Source organism: Hesperophylax consimilis, chromosome 15 (genome assembly GCF_061612785.1).
Source record: "Hesperophylax consimilis isolate HC1 chromosome 15, BYU_Hcon_1.0, whole genome shotgun sequence".
Taxonomy (NCBI): domain Eukaryota; kingdom Metazoa; phylum Arthropoda; class Insecta; order Trichoptera; family Limnephilidae; genus Hesperophylax; species Hesperophylax consimilis.
Genome location: NC_142850.1, coordinates 17,497,733 through 17,523,722, shown reverse-complemented (window position 1 = coordinate 17,523,722; position 25,990 = coordinate 17,497,733). Strand labels below are relative to the sequence as shown.

At 34.9% G+C, this 25,990-nt stretch overlaps 3 protein-coding genes across 5 annotated transcripts in view; 1 reads left to right on the top strand and 2 right to left on the bottom strand.

The window, feature by feature from the left end:
- Positions 1 to 10,957, bottom strand: part of Jupiter (microtubule-associated protein Jupiter) — a 271,036-nt gene extending 260,079 nt beyond the window's left edge. Inside the window, exon 1 of the mRNA XM_089640281.1 lies at positions 10,789 to 10,957. Within this exon, the coding sequence (XP_089496407.1) occupies positions 10,789 to 10,838 (50 nt within the window). The 5' untranslated portion in view covers positions 10,839 to 10,957. The remainder of the gene's footprint in view (positions 1 to 10,788) is intronic.
- A 266-nt stretch (positions 10,958 to 11,223) lies between these two features.
- On the top strand, positions 11,224 to 18,044 carry LOC149417401 (inhibitor of growth protein 2). Of its 2 annotated transcripts, none has more exons than XM_089640013.1 (5): positions 11,224 to 11,455; positions 11,537 to 11,749; positions 12,210 to 12,431; positions 14,868 to 15,092; positions 15,628 to 18,044. In XM_089640013.1, the coding sequence occupies exons 1-5, from the start codon at positions 11,320 to 11,322 to the stop codon at positions 15,960 to 15,962; spliced, it is 1,131 nt and encodes a 376-aa protein (XP_089496139.1). In that variant the 5' UTR covers positions 11,224 to 11,319; the 3' UTR covers positions 15,963 to 18,044. The 2 variants fall into 2 exon arrangements, with proteins under 2 accessions (XP_089496139.1, XP_089496138.1); XM_089640012.1 differs by having other exon boundaries at positions 12,198 to 12,431.
- Positions 18,045 to 19,154: 1,110 nt separating this feature from the next.
- RASSF8 (ras association domain-containing protein 8) overlaps positions 19,155 to 25,990 on the bottom strand; it is a 28,068-nt gene continuing 21,232 nt past the window's right edge. For both annotated transcript variants that reach the window (XM_089640279.1, XM_089640278.1), the window contains exon 12: positions 19,155 to 25,258. In XM_089640279.1, the coding sequence (XP_089496405.1) occupies positions 25,223 to 25,258 (36 nt within the window). In that variant the 3' untranslated portion in view covers positions 19,155 to 25,222. The remainder of the gene's footprint in view (positions 25,259 to 25,990) is intronic.

The following is a 25,990-nucleotide window of genomic DNA, read 5'->3' as shown; positions in this document are numbered from 1 at the left end:
TGAAAGATAGCTCTTACAACAACAGACTTAAATCAAGAACAAGCATCATCCTAGTAAATATGTTGTTTTGAAGTAATACGTGAACCTGGATTCTTTTGGGAAAATCACCCGTTGCCTAAACAGAAAGCACCACACGCCAACTTCTTCAGAAATTTTAAAACCCACAAGTTAGTTATCGTATTATCTAAACATAAATTGAAAGATAGTGATGGATTGAAATAGTCCTTTAAGCACATTGGTGAATCCGGGCCTGCACAGATCTAACCTCGTGATTATTATGACTAGAAGGGCTGCGTAAGATATTCAATCAGGATCAGGTCTGATGGAACGGATTGGAAACGAATTCAGAGCGGCATTATGCATAATACACCAGCCATTATATCACCAAATGGCTCCAGTTAGCCATATCGGAGAACCTGTTCGTTGAATAATGCCAGCGCTCTCATTCCGTACTGCGTGTAGGCGAAGCCCAGTCCCGGTGAGTTGAAACTGTTGGAAGCGAGCAAGATCGTTCGTTGTAAATTGTATGGGAACAACATGAGCACAACCAACACTTCAAATCATCAAATAATAAGTTGTTTTGGTTCTTTGAGACCAGTCAATGAATGGTAACGTTATCAACTTGCTCCACTTGAAGACGCGAAACCGACATTAAACAAACACGATTCAAATTCAAATGTTGCATTTATTTTTTTAACACAAAAAACGCTGGTACAAAAGATGCTCTTGTTTTCGGATTAATAAGAATTTAGCAAATAAGATATCGAATTAAGTTGTTTGCTCAGTAAATTAGCTTTAAATTTTTGACCGATTTAAATTAAATTGGTGTAGTTCGTCTTTGGGACCTTGTCTAAAACATAGTCACGTTCCCCTGGTAGCCCACATCCACATTTATATGTATTATACATTATATATTGCACAGGAAATTACAGATAACCCCAGAATCACCACGTAATTCCCCTCCAGTGGACTATTTTGCAAATTATAAAGAATAGTTTGAATCGAGGGTCGGACCAACGTACGTACATAAATAAATAAAATTATCCACAGCGAACTGCTTCAAGGGTTTTGATATATGAACACGAAGGCGATCATGATACAGCATGCTTGCAAATAAAATAAATAACTCTGACTAAATGAATAAGATCATTCGAGGGATCAATTACATCGGTGCTTTCACAGCAATCTTAAACAAACAAGCCATCATATGAAGATAAATATTATATCGATACATTCAGGATTCATGCGGGTAATCGATGTTATTATTTTGCGACGTGAGAGGATTCTTAGTAAAAGTAGTTTGTGGGAAGCACACTCCAAAACAGACGAAGCCAACTCAGTGATTGCTGGAAACCCATAAATCCTTATCAAGTTTTTTTTTACACTGTACACTTAAGTGGCGACTGTTGAACAGAGATAATGACTGCATTGTGTCACTTTTCGACTAAAGCGTCAATCAACTCGACGCCAAACCATTGAGTTATATCGTTAATGCGCCCTACTCCAGATTTGACACGCGACAAAAAAAAGAGTATGTCACCACCTAAGAGTGTGGGTCAGCTGAGATTAATAATATACTCTTTTTCAATCACAAAACATAATATAAATTGTCTTGAATTTATGTAGAATTTCGTGGAATGTCTTCATTATGTACCCAAAGTGAGTAATTATTAAACAATTAATATTCATGGAGAGAATCTATTTTCTAACCTATTTTCAAAGCTGGACAACAGGAAGCTAATAAAGAACAACAAGTATTGTTGTTTTACGATGTTTTGCTTCCACGGAGGCTGAAGATGACGATAAAACACCCAACAATCACATGCAATTGTGCTTGAATACTCCAAATCATCTAATATAGCTAAACTGAAAATTAACTACCTATGTTTATTTACGGATGTTTGGAGCAATAACTTGAACACCGAACCGTGTGTTAGTCACCATCATCAACACAATCATCATGGCACCATGTGGGTATTTGGCTAATCATAAAAATGTATAAACATGACAACTGACCTTCATTTTAAATCATTATTCCAAGAGATATAAATCATTATATTCGTAATAGCACAATGCGTACATGAATTATTTGGAGTCTTGCAGATAAAGGCAATAATCTTGCGTTATCATGGTTTTATTAAAGAAATAACAATATTATTTAGAAAACTAATTATAAGAACATGCGAATAGTGAACGTCGCAATTGGGTCCAGAAAGCAAACGATAAGCGAAGGCGAGAGAATTGCTCGCCATACGAGCACATCGGCGTTAGGCAATTTGATGAAACGTTAACAAATTTATGGCTCATATAAATCAGCAAGTCCAGAAGCTGCTTTACGGTTATTTCTACACTGGAACAGTTCGGGATGCATAAAATGAATCATTCCACACCAAGAACATACACAAGAGCGAAAAAGGTTTTGATTCACACATTCCATACCATACACGGACGCCAGACAGAGGACAAAATATACATAAGAAGACGAGCCTTTGGGATCCTACAAATAAATGCCGGAGTTGGTTAGGTGAAATTCAGCTAGAAGCATACTTGGATTATGATCTTAAATTATTTCACACATCGCACAGCTGAAGGCAAAACTTTCCGAGATGTTGTATAATAAATATCAATTCACGTCGTTACAAGCAATCAAGTTGTTGCAAAAGGACTGGCAAAGGGCGTGGGACGAGATTACTAAGGCGTAAGTGAAAAGGAAAACGCGATGTGTTCATGTGCCGGGGCCATGAAGAAACGTATTATCCATCGCAATTTGTCACGAGAAATCAACAACCAATACCATAAAAAACCAACGGTAATCGTAAGAAATCGACACATTTCTACAAATCGGATTAAATATTTAGTTAATATTGTATCTTGTTTGGCTTCGTAGGTGTGCGGAAGAAACATTGATATGATTGCATAAACAAACAATTTCTTCGTATCTTAGATGCCATCTTCTTTTGATGACAATAAACACAATATTACACTTTATTTAAATCGTATCGTATGTCTGATATTGAGTGTTTAAATAGTCTGCGTCAACTCACTGGCAAATGAGTATTTTGGCAGTGAATTAGCGAGAGAGAAGATAAGATATTCTCAAGTGTTTCCCGTTACTTAGCAGTCCTTTCGGGTAGCTGGTCTGTGATGTGATGCCGACTAGAGCTGACAGGTCCGGAATGCGGCCAGTCAACTGTAATTGACATCCCGCAGCAGGAACTGACACTCCTTGCGATGCTGAAGGGACGGAGTAAAGCAGTCGCCGCGAGAACAAAAGTCGTCGACACCCGATCAGGTGTGGCGGTGAAACCGGAATACAACGAGGCAATCATAGTCTGACCCGTGGGTAGGCAGTAGGCACTGCGAAGGTATGCCCCTTACCAGCTGAGTGCCGGGGGCAAAAAGAAAGAAGAGCCAATCAGAGAAACAACAATACAAACAACATTATAGGAACTCAGATTCTAAATAAATTCGAGAGCTGTAAGAACTTTGTGCATTTCATGAGTAATTCTGCAAAAAAAGCTTTATTCCGTAATTTACCTGCTGGTATAGATATTACAGAAGGAAGGTGAGATATAGATAGTAAAATAGTTGAACATATACATACAAATAAAGATGGAGCATTCATAACACTCCATTTACCAAATGTGTTGACAAAAAAATCAGAAAAAGTGATTCAACAAATCTAAATATAACGCAGTGCAAGGTGATTGCGACACGCTCGCAAAATATGAATTTGGGATAGCGGAATAAATAAAAACTATCACAATTATTCGAACGTGCTAGAAAAGATGCCGGCCCAAAAAAGAATTCCATTTCACACGTCGACGGTCGTAATATTTTTCGATTAGAAGGTGTGCTTGCCTTTGCAGTGATGGACTAGAGACCAGAGTGTGTTCTATCTCTGTAGATCTATTTATTTATCTTATCTATGTTCGATCGACATTCATTATTAGATACATTAGAAATGGCTTTGAAATATGCCGTAAAACAGCACATTCACACATCTCATTTTGATGCGTCAACCAAGAACTTTTTATTGTGGCCTATATCAAATCCCATTATCGTGAATCATTTGTATCTGAGTAATTAATAATTAGTGCGATAAAATTTAACTTCTCATGGCTCCGTTGCATTTTATGTAATGTTTATGCCATTCCTTTACATGCGCATATTATATGCTTATCACGGCGTTTCTCCGCAGGGGCAGGCGCATACTACTTGCTACATTCTTAAATCATTTATAATATCAAAGATACTTTTCTGCTATGCGGGTAGCGACTCTCGACATGACAAAACTCTAGTACCTCATTGATTACTCGGTCACGCAAAGAAGAAGCTACCATTGAATATTTTTATTCATTTCAAAATTGAATAACAAAACCTCGTCTATATTGTTTCATAGTGCTTTCACACAAACGAAGTATTGAATTCCGTAAGTCTAAACTTAAACTTTAGGGTGCACAAATATGATTTAAGATTTTCACGGCCAAAAGTATTTTTGTTATTTGTTTTTGGGGTGTTATGCGGTATTATTTTAAGACTTGGGTTCGAACTTTAAAAGCCATTTTATCAGGCTCTACGTTACCAAACGGGCTGAAATTTTAGAATGGTAGTCCAAAACGAAATCAGTCAAAAGATATGCATAAAGTTGTATTTTTATAAAAATCATCATTTTTAGGGGAACTAATTAGAATGGTGGTCCAAAACGAAATCAGTCACAATATCTGCATAAAGTTGTATTTAAAGAAAAATCATCATTCTTACAGGCCCTATTTGAAGACCTGGGTTCGAACTTTTGAAGCCTTTTTTTCAGGCTCTATGTTACCAAACGGGCTCAAATTTCGGAATATTAATTAGAATCGTTTTAATGCCGAAACGTTGGCTAAAGAAAGAGTTAGCGCAACACGGCATAACACCCCAAAAACAAATAACAAAAAAAAAATAAGGTGCACAGTTTACACCCGCGCTGTGCAAGCGGGTTCCCCACAGAGCATCGCATCGGGCAGTTCCATATATATATTATATCATTCAGCTTGTAGGACGGAAATTTGCTGTGATAAAGTAACAAAGTTACACTAACAATTTATTATTAGCCTGAAACACAAATATAAATTGAAAAAATCTTCCGAGAAAAAATAAAAGGCAGCGACAGGAATTGAACCGGCGCATTCTGATTGCCGGTCAGGTGCGCGAAACCACTGCGCTATGTCGGCTTATTTTTAACCGCCAAATAATTCAATAAATACTAGTATTTCATTAATTTTCAATAAATACTATTATTATTATTTTTTTTACTTTGTGCTTTGCAAAAAACCTTGTCTTGTTAACATATGTTTACCTTTAATAAATATTAAAGTTACATTACCTCATTCTATTTCACTGTACGATCTTTACTGGTGGCAAATAGTAATTAAAGGTCTAACAGTTGGATTAAAGGCTAAAAAGTATCAAATGTTTTTTTTTGTTTTTTCATAATGAAAATGGATAAATCTAATCTGATGATAGTGGCTTTCATACATCAGCCATACAAAGATTAAACTGGTATCTAGAAAATAGACTTTGACAATAATAACATGGGCATCCAGATGGAATCCAACTGCAATCATAAGCAAACAAAAAAACATAGCATGCAAGACTAGACGGTTGATTGAATTACACACTTCGCTCGCATACGGAACGTGCATTGCCACAACGACTTCATCAAAACAAACAAACCGACTATTATTTTAACAATAACTTAACCCGTACCGCCGAGGCCATTATCTTGAACTTCGTATAAGTTATGGTGCTTATATGGGTGACCGGATAACTCATCAAAATGACAATTCAACAAACCTATAAAAAGTGTTATAAAGCAATGAAAAGTGATGAAACAAAAACTAGGTTAAACAGGTTACATGCCAGGTTTTTGTTTCATCATTTTGAATTACTTTATATCACATTTAAAAGGTGAGTTGAATTGTCATTTTGAGGATTTATCATGGAACCGCTTATATGATACTAAGAGTAACCCATATCGTCGCTGTTAAATCAAACCGGCATATGTGCAAAAATGGAGCTTTTGAGTTATTGGTGTCAAAAAATTTCTTTTTTTCCCTTCTATTCTTATGTCGAACCGGAATGTCGTATAGTTGAATAAAAATCTGTCAGATGGCGTTGGGCCGGTATGCATTTACGCGGGAATCGCCACTTTTTTTAGCAGAAGACAGACCTATTCCGCAATACGCCAGTTGCTTCAAAACTTTCAAGGGGGAAATGCGTCCATCATGTAAGTAAAACTGAATTATCTCACAATATTACATTTTTATTATTACCCAGATATGACTTATTGTATGACTTATTGGCAGATAATCCGGTTTGCACTTAACAAAAGCGTTTATAGCAGCCTCAACTAAAACAAACCGGCATATATGCCAAAATGTCTGACCCGGGTAAAATTTCTTCCGGTTAAAAAAATAAATTAAAATAGGCAAATTTAATAAAAAAAACTTTAGCAAACTCAAAGATGCGAAACTGCGGTGAGGAATACGAGTCTAAAACCCGTGGAAGAGTGAACCAACACAGGAAAAAAGAAGCGTTATTGAGATTGGGAGCTGTGTTCTGAAATGACTGCAACATTTAAATGACAGAGCTGACTTTTTTTTTTTATAGTGAATACCTCACAAGAGTCCCAACTGCTCCCGTGGCAATGTACAAATATGCTGTTACAACATTAAAAAACATAAAACACTTCAATATATCACTCACAAATTTTTAGTAAAGGGCCACAACCAAAACAAGGTGGATTCGGCTCACTCAACCATTGAAAAATAAGTTAAAAGAGCACTCCGGAGCGGACCGATATACTTACCTTCCCAATACGCCATGGCCATGAAAACGGCAAAGAAAAGTGGCAAGCCTTACCTGGTTCATGAGTTGAGTCATGAGGACTTTTTGATATAAAAGCTCTGAAGGACCCCCAGGTAATTTTACCCATTTTGGACATTCGAATGTTTAAAGTAATTAAAGACGACGGCAACTTTTACTTCAAAACATCCTACGGATCACATGCCTGGGAGGAGGCGAAGAAAAGGAATAAACGGGGCAATGGAAGCGTGAATCCTGTTCTGATGCAAGCTTATTCCAAGAGACCATTGATGAGAAGAAGAAAAATGGTATCCTAAAGTTAGTTACCGCCGGGATAATACCGTCAATTTATTCAGATTTACATAAACGATTGGGAAACTTTGAAGTTACCAGCAAAGGGAAGAGCAGTTTTATGTTAATTGTTTATAAAAAAATTGTGAAGCAATAAATTATTTTTTCATTGACAACATTATCTTTTTTTTATACCTAAAACAGGTTCCAAAAGAAGAAGCCACTATGACACAAAAGCAAATATTACACTGATTTTAAAGCCATACTGGCATATCTGCATTTTACTCTTAATTTAAGCAATTGTAAATTTATTTGCAACTACTACTTCAATAAGCAGTATTCGTCTAAATTTTATTCATTCATAAGGTGGCTTTGAGGTGAACCAAACGGACGTTAAAAGGAAAATATCATATGCAAAATCTTTAAAGCGCTCTGGTGAAAAACTAGCATTTTGCAGATATGCCGGTTTGATTTCACAGCGACGATATGTCCTGTGGAAAATGCATACAACGAATTGCAGGCGCCTCTTTTCTCTGACCAAGAGCGGTTCATAGCTAATAATCAGAGATGTGCAAAATGGGTACCAAAACCATTTGAAATGCAAAATGGAAATGGGTCAAAACTTTTCCATTTGAAAATGCAAAATGCAAAATGGTATTTAAAAAAGCATTTCAAATGCAAAATAACTATTTTCAAAATGCATTGAAAATGCAAAATGGTTTCTCAGGTCCAACAATTAAAATAATTATAGAATTTTTAAACAATTTTATCATTTAATAATGGACATCAATATAGAACAAACATATTACATGATGGTAAATCCAGAAACACCACGACTACAAATTATGAAACCACAAAAAAATTGCTCGGAACTAATGTTGCCAACGTAAAAACATAGAAACTGCTATCTAACATTTAATATTACATCGTCATGGCCCCATGTTCAGTATTTGAATCAGTATTTTTTGTAATGGTATCACTCAATTGCCAGGGCTTCCTACCAGGGAGCAACTTGACAAATGTAAATTATCTCTCATAGCAAGGTTGAGGACCGACTGATATTTGGGGCTTATGAAAAAAAATGAGTGGAGATAGTAGGAAGAATGTTACAAAAAAGCATTAAAAATGGAAAATGCATAAAAAAGCATTTAAAATGCAAAATGGTTTTTAGAAAAGCATTTAAAATGCAAAATGGAAAATACCCATTTTGCATTTTGCATTTCCATTTGAAATGGATTTATTTGAAATAAAGCACATCTCTGCTAATAATAATATATAACTTTGCAAGCTGCGAAAACCTTTTTGCTGTGTTATTTGGCTGTCAATAATTGCATTTCGGGTTACTCACTGATGGTAGCGAAGTTTTGTTTTCACTAGACCACTTTGCATTTCATCTGTCTGTAAATTTGTTTATGTGTTCTGTGCAGAACTAATAGTTTTAAAAGTTTTAAATAAAGCTGTAGAAACGGGTAAACCTATGAAAAGTGACGCACAAAGCATTATTCTTTAGTCATCCATGAAAATAAACCTAAAAAAAATTCTCCGATCATTCCAGTACCAGGAGCTGTCGCTAATGACGTATGACGCTGCGCGGAAAATAAGACTTGTAAATTTAAAAAAATTTCAAATAAATCCCAGGTCCAGGGATTTGATAATAATAATAATATTTGGATGATTTATACAGCACAGTTTTTGTGCAAAATTAACTCAAGGGTTTTATCATGTATACTAGTATTTCCAATATATACCCACATTGACGATGCTACCGACTGCAAAGTTAGACGTGTCGATCCGTAAATGGTTGAGACATGAAATCACCATGAAACCAGTGACCGTCTGTTACTCGAAACCAGACAAACAATAGTCCCGCCCAACAGCGCCTACCGGAGGGCGGGGGCGGCCAACACTAAACAAGGTGCACGGGCATATTTGAATAGTTGCACGAAGCGATATTCAAATGAGTGAATGTATAAAAAACGACCATTAGGAACTGCATAGTGCAGGAAAATTATAGTTCAATGCATGGATTGCGTGCATTGGGGTGTACAAGGAAATTAAAAAATAATGTGTAGTACTCGGTTTATGGACATAAAGAGAGGCTCACGTGCGAGACCAATGGCCGAGGAAACAACTATTTTTAAAGTGGACATAGGTAAGAACAAGAAGCAATGCTAGAAGTTCCTACCTATTTCGTAAGGAGATTTGTTACCATAATAATATGCCTCTACGGCCTAGGCCCCTTTTTAATATGAACGTACCTACCCGTAGTTGTGGTTTATCATTATAAATGGTATCCACATACCCTCACCCCCCTTTTCGATCGCTCTCCAGAAAAGAAAACATTACTAAATAATATTCATAAAGTGTAAAAGTGGGGACCCCTGCTCATTTCCCACAAAAGCGTATTTTAGTAAAAGATTCGTATCTGAATGTAATAATAACAGTGGGCAATGGAATAGAGGGTGAACCGTATTGATAAATCGACAAATTCCCGATTATAACGCATCATTCGAAAGGATATAAAATAATAATGAGCTATTTGCCCGATATTGTCGTGTCCCGTCCCCCTCACCTTCATAGGGGAGACGTCCATTTAATATTTACAGGAATAAATTGCATCGAGGGTGAACGCAAAGAAAATTATAGAACCCCTGTATTATCGATCTCTTATCTGAGTCACGGTAAAAAATAATAATAATCGTTGTTTGGGCCGTTCAGACAGGAACGATGTTAACAAACTTTGCACTATCCTTTGCCGTCAAGTCAATAAATGGGCTAGCTACGTAGCTACCAAATAAAACAACGACTGACGCTTTTATTGTAGAAATAAGTAGGTACCTATCCTAACGCAATACATTATTATTTATGAATGTCAACAGTATGCAAAATTATTGCAAAAAATGTACATTCAAAACAACTTTCTTAGGGGTAAATTTCAAAATTATCCTGAACGATCATTGTTATTTTGTATTCTACGAAAGACATTATGGGCGGCAATATTATATAATAATATGTTACCATCAGTTATAATTTAACATGTAATAATAAATAGTATGGCAGGGATGAAAAAATCACCTGCGAAAGATTGATAAGTAAACCGTACGATACAAAACAATACAGATACGGTATATTTGTTCATTTACGATTGTAACATGTATTGTTCTAGTAAAGTACAGAGATTCTTATTATTATATCAGATATAAAATGTAATCAGTTTTGAACGTCTCGCTGGTTTGTGCAATCGTTGAATTCAAACAATCTGTGAATTCAAATGTTTTCAAAGAACTCATAGAACGAATCGAATGTTCTACGGTGATGAGTTTAGGCTACGGAGAATGATAATTTTCAAATTTTCACTGATAAAAAATTATAAAGTTCACAGAATAGATATAGTAATGATATTTCAACATTTCCAACAAATATTTTTGACAAGCGAGTCCCGATAAACAATTTTCAAAATATTAGAAAACTCACTGACACGGATCCAAATAAATTCATATTTGCTACTCTTTTGCTTTTTAACTAAATTCTTGACAAGTTTATGTCATAAGAACAATATTTAGCGTTTGTTTTGATAAGAAAAGTTCAAAACTACATATAAACACATCGATAGGAAACTGTCAGAGAAATAAAAAAATAGATTAAACTTACTTGATGCAGCTCTTGTCAGCCAATCCAATGTAGATATTTGTGGAAGTCATCTTAAATGTTTCAAAAAAGATGCGATATTTGAAAAATAAGACGAGGAATTTTAATTATTCACCGAACAATAAACCTGCACACCAGAGGTAAAATCAAACCAAATGCAATGCGAGCAGCAAATTTTATTAGGCAGATATTGTTTTCAAATTTCTCCGACAGGGCTCACCACACATGCGCGGAAATGTTACCACTCTAAAAATTAAAAATTTACTTTGTTTCAACATTTTTTTAAATATTATTTATTTATAATGCACTTGGTTTATATTTTAGATATTAGCATATAATTATGTATTCTTTTTCGGTTTATTTTATTTTTTCGTTTGGAAGCCGCAATTTCACAATCACAGTAAAATATCTGTGTTGCCATGTACTATATCAAACCTGTCAACCAACAAACTTCGGCTTGATACGTTTGTATTCGTTTATATTTTCGTGTGTCGGAAACATAATTATTACAGAAGTATGTAACAGGAATCCAAAATGTTGAACCAAGTGGCCGTAGAGGCATTATATTCGGCTACTTATGTGGAAAACTATCTCGATTGCGTCGAAAACTTACCTGATGATCTTCAAAGGCATCTGTCGCGTATGCGTGATGTAGATGCCCATTACAGAGGTAAACACACTTTTCCTTTGCTCAGTTCCTCGGAAGTTTGTTTGATAAATAGAGTTTTCACATTTGAATTACGTTTTTCAGAATGTTTACGAGCGGTGAATGCCGATTTGGATCAAGCTTTGGCAACAAAAGATGAAAGAAATTATAAAAAAAGAGCTAAGGCTATCGAGCGAATCAAGACTTCGCTTATCAATGCCCAGGAGTATGGAGATGAGAAACTTCAGATCGTGCAGCTTCTGCAGGATCTTATCGATCATAAATCTCGCCAGTTGGATATTGACTATAGAAATTTAGGTGAGTTGTAATTTTTGCTATTTTTAGACATCTACACCTACACAATGCTTACCTATTTTTAAATAGATCTTCGTATGTATTTTGATTCGTTATTTGTTTTATAATTATAATTTACCATGACACTCTAGTAATGTCTTGAAAATGAATTTATTAACAATGTCAGTTATCATTATCATGCAGTGATAGGATAACCTTATAACTGTCATTAAACACATGTTTTCCTCACTCTTACAACCCTTCTTTTATCATTTCTCTTCCCTCATTAAATTTGTCTCACAACATTCCCCTATATTGGGGTGCCATAGTCCCACTATGACCAATAATTTTGTCAGAAGTCATTATTTGAGAAGTTTTATTGTAAACAGACCATCTCCTGTAATCTATTCAGTACTCCAAACTTTCTTTCAATCAACCTTGGAATCAATTCCTTTATGATGTTTGATTCCAGTATCATGTCTAGATTACGGCAACGGCAACGGCAACAGCGTGAAAGAGGAGGCAATGGCGGTGGATACCCCCTCCGTGAAGGAGGCCACCAGCGCAGGTGGCGGCGCGGGGGGGGCGGCAACGCAGCAGGGGGCCCCCAGCGCCAGTGGGGGGCAGGGGGGCGCGCCCCGGACCCCCGCCAGCCCCCCGCACAACCACGATAGGGACAGGGACAGGACCGACAAGGATAGAACAGGTATTATATATTTCTGTTTTTATATCAAACTAATGGACCTGAAATTGGCATTGCTCGGAGACTTTTCTTTCTATAAATATAGTATGCATGTATTTTATATATATATAAACCTTCCGGAAGATATTCTCTAAATGACAGTGAAAACCCTATCAAATTCCGGTGCGTAGTTAAGAAGAACTAAGCGCACAAACATACAATTGTGGATAGCGATTTTGTTTTATACTATTTAGAGATTACAGTAAACTCACCCAAGAAGTTTCATGCTTAAAAAGTTTTGTTCTTTCGTTCCCATGAAAATTGAAATTAATAAATGAACTAAATTGAAACCAGCATAATATTAGACGATTAGGTTCGAAATATAATGTTGAAACTGACACTGACACAGTGGCGGTTCTTCAAAGGGGGACACTAGGGATCCCCACCAGATATTCCCATAACCTATTAAAAGTAAAAAATAGTTGAAGATTTGTCTTCATCAAAATAAATAATTTTTTTAAACACAAAAACAATTACCATTTGCAGAAATATAATATACAACATTATTTTGGATCATTTGTAATTTTGAAACTTGGACAGTTCATACTTTTTTACTTCCGCGTACTTGAAGTGTACTACCACATTCAAACTCGAGTCCTCATGTGACCGTCTATAGGCCATGCACTAACAGTGCGCACAGCGTTGTGCACAGACAGGTAACATCACAGAATTTTTTCCGTTGAAATTCAAATTTAAGTGCATTAGTAAGTGACCTAGTGACCGCGCAAGTGGATTTCATAGAACTCAAGGAAAATCTTGTAAATCCCCCTTGCGACGAATTGTTAGACCGTTTGTTGGTTTTGGGCAGGAATCGCGCGCCTTTTGATTAAGTTTGATGATATCTTGCAAGACATCGCATTATTTTTATTATACTATATAAATTGGTGGTAAATATACAGAAATAGGGACACACTTATTATGCACATTTTATTTTAAAACACTTTGTATCAGTTAGATAGTAATGAGAAGTAGGTATTTAAGTTTTTATGCTTATTCAGTTAAAATTGAAATTGAAAATTATTTCAATATTATTAGTTAATCCAAGATCCAGTTTAGAAAAAAAATAATGATCTAAAATAATTTGGTATAATTTTGGATTTATTTTAATATTTTTCTTTAAAATATATTTTTTTCAATCAGTTTTATCTTTATTTAATATATAATAATACGCATTTTAAAAAAAAAATTGTTTTATCATTACAATTTCCTTTTCCCTTATGTTTTATTATTGTTATTCTTACTTAAATCTTGTACGACTACCATAATACGAGCATAAGCCTAGTATGGTAGTTGAGAAAATCACCAAAATTGTAATTTTTTAAAATTTATAAAATAAATTTAAATGATTTTGTCAAAACGTGGCGTGAAGAAAGACTTAAAATTATCAATTTTTATCAATGAAATCTCTTAGTATAAAATATAGTCCCTATCTGCGTCTGTCTTGTTTGTGCGCTTAGTTCTTCTAAACTATTCTACAAATTTTGATAGGATTTTCACTATCATTTAGAGAATTTCTTACCGAATCTTTATATGTATAATACATGCGTATTATACTTATAGATAGTAGAGAAAAGTCGATGTTTTGTAATCAAGTCATAATAAAAATATTTTCAGGTGCTCTCTTTGCTAACGCTGGCTAAACCTTATGTGATACATCAAAATAATGTTCTACGGAATTGTATATCTTGAAAAGTCCGTGATGGTATATGTCTATCTCCTAAGGATAACCTCCAACAACTCCGGGTACACGTCAGCTAGTAGCTACTAAAATGCATTATTTTCCATTTCCGGAAACTGAAATACTTACTTCTCATTATTATTTTTTTCTTGTAGAGGAGACGGTTACTGTAAAGTTCCCGTGAGCACTTAGCCATAGGCCCTTTGTGTTATCTCCCATTTTACCTCATTCCTTTAACAGTAACCTAGTTTTGTTTATCTAAGTTCACCAGGTTATGTGGCTATGTCTTCTGGTTCTACAATGTGTCTTCCCAGGTATCTAAGCCTTGTTTCCAACAGTACGGGATATTGGCACTATAGGTAAATTGGAGTCTCTTCATCCTCTTCACATTTTCTGCAGATATTGGTGTTTTCCACTCCCAATATCTGCATGTGTCTCCTGAGATGGCTTTGTCCCGTTAGTAGTCCTACCAGTTCCCTCAGTTTCTGTCTATATTGAGTAATTACCTGGTTCGTCTAGGGCAGCAATTCCTAACCTTTTCAGTCTTGTTACACCCCCCCTCCCACCCCTTTATGCATTGTTGATAGCTGGCTAAAATTTATTTTTAAGGTGATCATTTTCGATCCTAATTATCATATAGGAAAAAAAATTCTCTTGTGTGAATCTCATGTTGTATTAACTGTGCCATACTTACTTTTATTTCAAATTTCTTGGACATCTAGGTGAACGCGCATCAAAACGCGCCCGACGTAGCCGAAATGACACCGCCACTGGCAATGACCACGAGCGCAGCAGTGGCGGTGCGGGGGGCCTGGAGGGACGCACCGGCGGGGTGGAGCGGGAACCTCCGGTGCCTGCACCGCCCCCACCCCCGCCTCCGCCCGACCCGCCACAGAGAAATGCCGGGGGTAACAGTAGCAATAAGAAGGCGGGCACGGGGAAATTAGGTGAGAAACATTACATTATGCTCTTTACACTTTTAATTTAATTAGGTTTCGGGCTGTTTCACAAAATTTGAACAATTCATCAAATTTTAAGTTAGAATTCATGTTCTGTTATTATTTCCTCATAGGCCTTGAATATTAAGTTGAAATTTGATGAATTATTCATATTCTGTGAAACAACCCATCCTTAGGTTGAGGTGTTTCGAACTCTATCTTATTTGATAACCATCAAATTGATAATCAGCGCCATTTTTAATTTTTCTACTTTTGGTTCTTGCTTCTGCGCCCTTTATAACTTTCAATCAAATTGTGATGAGTAGTCAAGCTCATCACAATTTGAAAACTGTAGATTTTGTCACTTGCCACAAAAAAGTAACGTAGTCGCTTTTAGGTGACGGTAACGTAAATGTAATATATTATTACTTTTGACGGTGAGTTTGAGATTATCCCGGACAAAGTGTTGATGGTGTAAAGTGTTTTGCAGTATAATGCCGTGTAGCTCTTCCGTTCCTAACTAATTTGTGTTACTTATTTTTAGGCACCGGCAAGAAAAAGAAGCGCAAGTGCCGCCAATCGGCGCAGAACAACCAGCGTGACGAGACCCCTCCCCCGGAAGACCCGGACCCCATCGACCCGGACGAGCCCACCTACTGCCTCTGTGACCAGATCTCCTTCGGCGAGATGATCTTGTGTGACAACGACCTCTGCCCCATCGAATGGTTCCACTTCTCGTGCGTGTCGCTATCCACCAAGCCTAAGGGCAAGTGGTTCTGCCCCAAATGTCGAGGGGACCGACCCAACGTCATGAAGCCAAAGTCGCAGTTCCTCAAAGAGCTGGAGAGGTACAACAAGGAGAAGGAGGAGAAAGCGTAGCTATGGTAGATACGCGCATACAATGGAGTTTGGATTATCTAATACGCGATTTAACTACGCTTTTCTGTTCTTATTGGCTTGGATTGTTATTATGAGACAGCGGTAACATGACAACTACTATGTAAGACATGTGCGCACAAAACAAATGCACACATTGGCAACTGCACACAAATTAGTGGAAATAATATATTTACATGATCTAATGTATTTTTATTTTACATCTTTATGTGTAGTTGTCTATCTAGGTGTGCACTTGACTATGTGTGCAATAATTGTCTTGTGCGTGCTTGCCCTGTGTGCAATAATTGTCTTGTGCGTGCTTGCCCTGTGTGCAGTTATTTGGTCACTGAAACAGCGGTTAAAATCTGGTAAAATCAAGGAAAGACAAAGCCAGCCACAGGACAATATAAGCGAATGCATTTAATTGCATATTTATTTCAAAATCTATTTTACACATTCCGCGTGCAACTGTTGCCAAACTTCCGTCTCTTGTAAATGTCTTCAGATAGGGTGGTACATCACCTTGCATGCAGTGTGTTGTGATGCTGTATTTTGAGAATACGAGGCCTTTTTCTATGAATTTTCACTTTGTGAAAGAAACCATTAAAAATCGTACTATCTATGTTTGTATATGAGAATTATCTGTAAGTATGCGAGAAACTGTATTTGGATCTTATCACCTACTTAACATTTTGAAATAAGGTTATTCTTTCAACCCCTCAGGCCTCTGGCATATTCTGTTCGAGTTTCTGACAGAAGGTAGTACTACTGCTCTGCAATAAAATCCATCCGAAAACTAAAAACTGTTATGAATTGCATTATGTATTCAAATAATTATAATTTTTAAATATTCAAATTTTGAATGCATACATAAAAAAAGTTTCAAAAATGACTCACCTTACAATAACAAAATGATAACAAAAAAGTATTTATTGTTTCATTCATCAAACATTGTTTCAAATAAAATTCACAAATTTCATACTTCACAATTTTCTCAAACTTCTAGATTTGAATATAATGCGTGGTGATTTCTCTTTCTAACACCTTTTAGATTATATTTCTAACCATGATAGTGAAGGACACATAACGATTTCTATGAGATTGTATGAGTTGTTCCTAAAAGCGAACAAATTAGCGGGGTTTTCAAACTTGAGGGGTTAATATGTGGTGTTTTCTAAAGGAGATGCAGAAAGAGACATCGCATCTCTGTCATTTTGTTACTACATACATACAGTGAAGCTCTCTTATAAGGATTTTGAAAGAAAGGAATGAAAAAAAAAAACTTACCCGACTTTCAAAGGACTGAAAAAACAAAAGTTTTATGTAATGGTTTTACTATATTATTAAAATTGGGACACACATCGTACTGTTACCATGTTGCCATGAACCATTATAAGAGTATGAAACCGCAAGCACAAAAGTGTCGCCAACATTGTTCACCCATAGTACTGCAAATTGCATCGGTGCCTGCCTTTGCTTCCATCTATACAACAAACGCATCACGTTCATTGACTCTGTCACTTGACGGTCCATGCAGTTTGATCGTAGCTTGGTGACAGTCAGCACGCTTCCCATGTCATTTTTTCCTTTGTTTCTATTATCTACAGTTCATATGTATGTATCTGCAACATCTGTTGGCTTGGTGGCTCAGTAGTTAAGTGTATTACTTACCTTAGACTAAAATATTAGATCAATCCCCGCTCAAGCGCAAATTCAATTTTAAAATGGACGTGTCCTCGAATCTCCCGATTTCAACATTATAAGATATCCAAATGTTTAATGTCATAAAGAAGTTACAACCACGTGGACCATAGTTAACAAACTGTATCACTTTGTCCTGTGATATGGTGTGGTGGAAACGATTATCAGCATCATATGCTAATGTAGATATGTATTTGTTTACTTGTAAAATATTATCTAAAACATTTTTTATTCCAATCCAGAAGGAGTTAAGCTATATTATGTATTATTTTTATAGTTGTTTTTGTGCTTAGATAATCAGAACTCGACTGTATAATATTATGTTTAAATTATATGAGATAATTATTGTATTAGAGTCTGATTAACAATAAATAAATATTATTGCACTATTTATTGATCGTTTCATTCACAATAAACGTTAATCCCTCTCTGATATTTTGCAATGTACGTCTCATATGAAAACTGTCAGAATGCAGATCGTGCGGAAAACATTTTCACATTACATTCGATTTCAGATAAATTCGCAGTTTTGAACATATTAAAAAAAAAAATACTGTTCTTGAAAGCAAATGAAAGACTCTCAGATTTTTGTTTTATAAGTCGACATTTGCAATCAAAAATATAAAAATTTTAACGCAAACAAAGATAAAGTTTTTAAAATCGCTTACCGATGGTTTTTATTGTGTAAACTGTAATTACCACTTTACACAAAACTAAAAAACATATTTCATTTCACAACATAAAACTTACCGTTACATCACTTTTTTTCGTTTAATACAAAAAGTATATTAAAATATTTACAAACCTGACAAATATTTTTCAAATGCTAAATGTTATTTCATGTAATTATTTTTAATTTTTCGGAAACGTTTTCGGTAAAATTTTTAATGCAAACTGAAAGAGCTGTATTCTCTCTTTCAACACTGTTTGAATCATATTTCCCACCGTAATACGAAATGAGGCAGCACAACTTTTATGAGACCGTGTCAGGCTGGAATATACACTCCCAAAAAGACTAGGCTGTTTGTTGTTTGTGAAGAATATCTCCCAAAATTGCTCAAGGAGTTAAAGCAATAAACCTACCTCTCGCCCCAAAAGATAGGTGGAAACTTGAGTGGCATACGGCCAACGTGGGAAATGCCCATCTCATACAGGACCCCACCGAGAGACAGCCTGGGTTCTCATTGCCCCGCAAAACCTGGTCCGCGATCAATAGGTTAAGGTGCTCCCATAGCCGTTGTGCCCACATGATGCACAGATGGGACCTTAAAAAGTCAGCGATGTGTGAATGTGGTGCGGTGCAGACCACCGAACATGTGGTCAACGAATGCCCGCTCCATTCATTCCCCGGCGGGATTGATGAGGTCCACATGGCGACGCCTGAGGCCCTAGACTGGCTCGCAGACCTGGATGTCCCCCACCATACGAAAGAAGAAGAATCGAAACAAATGAAAATTTAATAAAAGAGCTTATATTCGAACACCATGGCTTTATTAACTGTAACATAAGGTACATTATTTTATTTAAATATAGGCATTAAGATTTTCGTTTAAGTAATGAGACTTGAATTCTGCATCATATTCCAATATTTCATTTACATAGTTAACATAGTATAAAGATATATTTATTAGAAAATAACATTATATATAAGAGATCATATTTTCTGAAATGCAAAGCATTGCTTATATATTGGTAATTTAATTTAAATTAATCTCATTATAGTTATGCAGATGAAAATTAAAATATATTGCAACCGAAAATTTGCTTTCGTGCAGTAAAATCCCAACACACAAAACATGCTCGGTGCGAAAAAGAAACCTGCAGGAAATTCATTAATCAATTTACTTCCGTTTAGCCTGAAAATACACACTTGAGAGTGATATTAAAATACTTACGAATAAGTTGTAATTTAAAATAATAAACACTTTGTTTTAATCACTTTTAAGGCTTCTGGGATATTATGGCAGATTATCTGAGTATTTCCGCTTTGCAATAAAATCCTAATAAATGGAATATTTCTGGACATATCCGAAAACTAAAAACATTTTAAAAGGTGACGAAATATGCTTTCAAATTTATTATTAGAAACACATAAACATATCATTTTTGAAATACTAAAATTTTTAATGCATAAAATAATTTTAAAATTTAAAGTTTTGCTCACGTTACGTTTTTTGTCTGAACTAAAATTACTACTTATGAAAAACACATTTTATTGTATAAATGTATTATAAACACTATAGTCACCTCACTTCTTTTGTCGTTTCATATAAAAATAATTAATACAAAATTCACAAAGTTTCATGAATTTTTCTCAAATTGCGGCCAGATCCTTTGTTTCGTAGAGGTGTAATTCTTATGTGGTTAACTTTCAGATTTGAATATAAACCGTTTTATGTTTCTAACACCATTTATATCATATTTATCACCATGAAACTAAAGAAGACAACGATTTCTGTGAGTCCATACAAGCTGTTTCCAAAAGAGAACAAATTAGTCTGAGAGTATAATTGTTTTTGATATCAAAACAACGAAAAGCGGTTAAAACAAAGTGTTTATTTTTTAAAATTAAAATGGTGCCACATAATAAGTTTGCTGTGTTTGAAGAAATAAGTTATAAAATTATGTTGTGTGTATTGCATTGTATTCATAGTTTGTACATTTTAGGTTACAATCATAGATAATAGAAACAAGGATGATGGGCCATGAATCATTGAGTATGAAATTGGAAAGGGTTACCAACATAGTTCATACGTACTGCAAATAGCATCTACGCTCATCAGCGCCCCGCTTTTGTTCTACCTACACCAAGTGCATAACTTTCATTAGCTCCGCTACTTTAATAGTCCGTGTAGTTTAGTAATAGCTCGGCGACAGTTGGCACACTTCCATGCCATATCTCCCTTTGTTTCTGCTATCTATGGGTACAATACACTCAGATTAAACTGAATTGTGATCATTATGTTTGCACAATTTTATAATGTTTAAATTCTACACCTTAAAATCAAAAGTTAACAAACTCCCACAAAAAGTAGTAGCAATTTGCATGTGCATGAGTGAAAAGAATACATTGAAAATATACTATTTTTAAAAACTGTACTCCAGCGGAGAAAATTTGCAGAAATTGTTGCCATCATTTAGTAATTTCTGTTTTATGAGTTGGTCGCAAGTTCTATACATATTTTATTTGACGGGAGTGAGTCAGTACTCACTATTATTTTTTTTTATAGTTTCATTAGAAGTGTCAATAATCTATCCCAACTAAAATTATAAATGCGAAAGTGTGTTTGTTCGTTTGTCCATCTTTCAGGTCTCAACGGAGTGACTGATCGATGTGATTTTTTACATAGGGATAATAGTTGGAGAGCCGGGAAGTGACATAGGTTACTTTTTATCTCGAAAAAAAATTTCATTCCCGTGGAAAAATTATTTTGTACAGTAATTTCTGCCAATGCCACGAAAGCAAAGCCGTGTGAAAAAGCTAGTGTAAAATTAAGTGGTGATATTTATCACTTTTATGACATTTTGTTATTGTATGTTTGGATAAAATCTTACAAAATAAAAAAAGTCATTTCCAGTGTCGAATGATCAGGTGACAGGGACACATCTTAACCATGCGGTGACCAAGTTTTGTATAGGTAGATAATGCAAGACATTTTATATCGCCCAGCCTGTATATCAACATGCCGCACTCAAGGGGCATCAAACGTCATGCCGATATGTAGCATACCGCACCTAAAGAGTTTATAAAGAATTTGTCATATAACAGATATTAATCGCGCAATGATTCAGTTAAAACACATACCTACACTCCAAGTAAAAAAATTTCAAGATGTAAAAAATTCATAATTTAATCTTCCGATTTTATTTGAAAATCCGGTCAATACATGCACATGAATTTGCCTCTCCAAAGTACAAAACCAAAACAGGTTTAAAAAGATATCATTAATATGTCACAAATTTACAGTCTTAAAAAATCCTCTTCCCCAAAAGATAGTTCATGTTTCATAGTTCAGATAAAATGGCAATATGATTGGACTAGAAATATTCTATTTACATAATACAGTTTGTTATATTTATAAGATAAGATTAAACTTCTACAGAAGCATTCATTGTTAGCCTTAAAAAGTTGAATGATCTTCATTTGGGTTTGTACTGAATCGATAAAACATGAGTGATATTTCGTAGGTGTACATATATGTAGAGCATTGAATTACATTAAAATTGTGAAAAACACGAAACATAAATGTTGTTATATAAAGATTCCAACTGCAGAACCAGGACAAGGATTGGTTAGGTTAACTGGGACAATGGTCCCAAACAAAAGTACTGAAGGGGATCAAAATCAACAATAAATATTAAAATGGCACAAAATAATTAACCTCTAGAAGCTGGAGCCCTGCATTCGCAGTGTTGAAGAATTGTGCCCATGCACGTCACGAAGCACTGCAATTGCAGTGTCGACCTTATACGTTCATTTTGTCTTTGGATATTATGTACTTCTACTGGGTTTGTTAAACACAAATATCAAAACGTCACTTTTCAAGTATGGTACTGTCTACATGTTGGCCTTAACAAAAATGTATTTTTATTTATCGAATATTCTTGCCGGCTCCTGCGGGAAACTACAAATTTTTTTTGTTGTTAAAAAAATATGTTGACATTTTATTGTTATATAGGTCACATGACACAATGCACATGCAAATTTTTAGAAATCAAAAAAAATTTAATTTAAACAATCTTCTTGCACATCTTAAAAAATGTTGTAATTTTTTTGAGCGGGTGCAAAAGTATGTCCTGGTCCCAGTTCTGTTCAAAAATACCTACTCTTAAAACAAACATGTCTACTACAGAATAAAGAAGAAAACTAGAAGTGTCTCACTTACACTGTCTGACTTGGTTGATCTCCATTCTATTTGAATTTCGTAAATACAGTTTTGTATGGGAAATTTAAGCATGGTTTGGGAAAATATTTCAATCACAAAACACGCCCACGAGACATTTCTTGTGTTCTTCTTTATTCTGTGATGTCTACGCACTGCACAATTTAAACACAGCAATTCATAGATGATCTACAATATGTCTACTATTAAAATCTAATAAAATGATGCTACTTTTAAAAATACAAGCCCAAGACACTAAAAATTTAGGCACATTCGGATAACATTACTTGCATTCATTTAACATTTTGTTGGTTCATTTCAGGCTTTTTTTTGAGTTTCAAAAGCTAGTAACAACCTAGAAGGACAGTGAAAAACTCGTTGCTACTAAATACATAAGTTTAAAACGTCAGAGCACAAATATTTTGCATATCAAAATACATCTTGTGAAAATAGAAAAAGTATTTGAAGTATTACATCAATAGATTGGACATTTAAATAGGACTAGGTATGTAATTTATTTAGAATTTATAGCCCCGTTCATATCGGAAGTCAAAAAGCTTTCGAGTCTTTTTAAAGTCAATGACGACACTCAGCAGAGGCAAAAGGGAGTTTCACATAAATTCAAATGTAACATGTCACCATGTGGCTAATCAGCGCCATTTTTTTTTTTTTAATGTAGAAAGATCGTTGTTAAAAACCAATTTTAACTATGTTTTAGCTCACTTTTCGAACTGTGATCTGCTGACAAGCATAACAACATGACAGTTGTGCTATTCTGCTGATCACAAATTGATCAAAAGCTAAATCCGTTTCTAAGTCTGGAATCGGCACCTTTCAAATGTAAAAAAATCAAGCTGATTGGCAATTTGCTGACAATTTATGATTGCATTTGAATTTCTGTGAAACACCCCAACCTAAAAGACTTCCGATGTGAATGGAGCATCATAATATGATTGTAATCTTGAATACAAAAGGAATTCAATATTTTTATAGTGGAATAAATTATTGATTAAAACTTCAAATTGTAATTTTAATCATTGAAGATAATATTAACAACTCTACAATGAAAAGTGCAAAACGGAAAAAGATTCGGTCATAATTAGAAGATAACCCCAAAAAAATGCTTAAATGGGCTTTGAAAAAAAGTGCATTATTAAAATGAAGATAGTGTCGGTAATTCTTAGTCGAAGTATGATACAGTTAAATATGACCAAAGTTGATATGGTCGAATTAGCTCAGAGATAGAGCAAAGCCCCGGCAAGGCTGAGGTCCTAGGTTCAATTTGTAGATGCGACCAAATCTTTTTCTGATTTTTTGTTTCACATTTTTCATTTAAGAGTTGTTTATATTATCTTCAAAGATTAATGGGGCTGATAGATTACGCTAAACGCATCATGGCTTGGCTTATTTCAGCATATCGCTTGCAATACAATCCCAATGGGAATGTTTAGCGAGCGATATGCTGAAATAGGCCAATCCACGAGGATATAGCGTGGTATGCTCAAAACAAAAGAAATTCTTTACAGAAAATTTTAAGTACAATCCTAACTTAATTTTTCACTGGTCAAGTCACTATGGTATAATATTATTAAAAATCCTCTACAATATCAAAGACACGCAAATTCAAATCATCTATTTCTATGTATTACTTGTTGGCCCTATGATTTGTATGCCGAAAATATCTACAGTTTGATTATAATATTACTTAAAAGTGTTTTAAAACTTCCATTGCACATTATATTATAAACCTTATGAAAATGATTATGTATTGTGTCCCTCTACGAATCATTTGTACAGATATGATAAAATTTATTAATTCTAAAAACTATGCGAAAAAATAAATGGCACTGCTATGAAAATGAATACAATCAACTACAGCTAAAACTCATGCGAAATAATTATAATTGCGACACATCCCATATAATAATAATTAATATTGTATAGGTGGTATATCACCACCTCTGAGTAAACTGACGATTAGAGCTACTCGTTGAGTAACTTTTTTATCTGTTTCACCACCGCTGAGTAACACTACCCATCATGTAAATGCCTGTTTTCACTACATGATATTTTGTTTCTTAAAGTTTTCCACTATACATACTTAAATTACCCTTGAAAAGTGTCCTCAAAAACAGAGGTGAACACCTAGCGTGGAGAAAAGTATATGGATACAATCTCTGTAAATAAACTACATGTTTAGATAAAAAATAGAAATGATAATCTTAGGATTAAAGTTACTTGATGAGTACTTACACAGCAGTTTGCTCAGAGGTGTTGAAATACCCCTACAGTCTATAAAAATGCGAGCATAATACATTTTTTTCTTGTAAATTTTTTTACAGTAGTCTCTTTTCGATCTAATATGTAATATACAGATTTTGTGCACAAGTTAACTAAAGAAAATTTCAAAATAGAATATTTAATTAATATATTGTTTCTAGGATAATTATAGTTTAAACTTAATATTATTCATTGGTATATATGCAATACATCAGAGTATTTTTAATCAACACTTTCTAAGAATTATAGACATTTTGTAACAAGATTTCTAGCGAGGAAACGTTGTATGTTAATAAAATAAATAAGTTATTTTGCTGCCTTCAATTCTCAATCACACCCAGACTCCATGTGGGTTCTTGTTGGTAGGAACTGCGTTCTCCAGCTGCCGAGGAGACCCTATGATCCGTCTGGTGCTTCCTGGTTTACTTGATCCTGTAATGAATATAATATCTCAGCGTAAGAAAGTGCGGAAATGTAGAAATTTCAAAGCTGTGCGGCACCAATAAAATGGGAAGCTTGGATACCTGCTGAGGAGCAATCAAATTGGTTAATAGTTCAATGATCAATGAATGAATTAACATGTCAAATGGAAAGGTACCTAACTACATACTTAGCCCACAACTAGTAAGATAAATTACAGTACTACCAAATTGCATTATGATCTTCTTCAATATTTAATTTTTAGTATACTTTGTATCCTGATTAAGGTACCATTGGTTCCGAAACATTTTGATTGCATCATTAAAAACAGGGTTAAAACTAAGAATGGGTTGTTTCAAAGAATTTGAACAATCCATCAAATTTCAAAGTTGATTTTCAAGTTCTGTGAAGGTTCTATTCAAGTTCTGTTATTATATCACTACCTGACGTGTACCCGGCGTTGCTCGGGGTTGTAAATGATTTATAGTAAAGTTTTGAGGTTGTGAATTCTGGGAGAAACATTGACTTTTCTCTACTTTCAACAGTAACAATTTCATTTTTTAAATTTTTTTTTAAAGAAAGACAAACATTCCCGGGTTACGAATAACCTGACAATATTTGAAAATCTCCCACTACCACCACAGTAAATGGAAAATTTTGCTTGTATTGTGATGGGGGACTTATCCAGCCGAGGAATTGAACACACTACGCCTGGGTGGGACCCAAACGCGATGTCAACTCAGC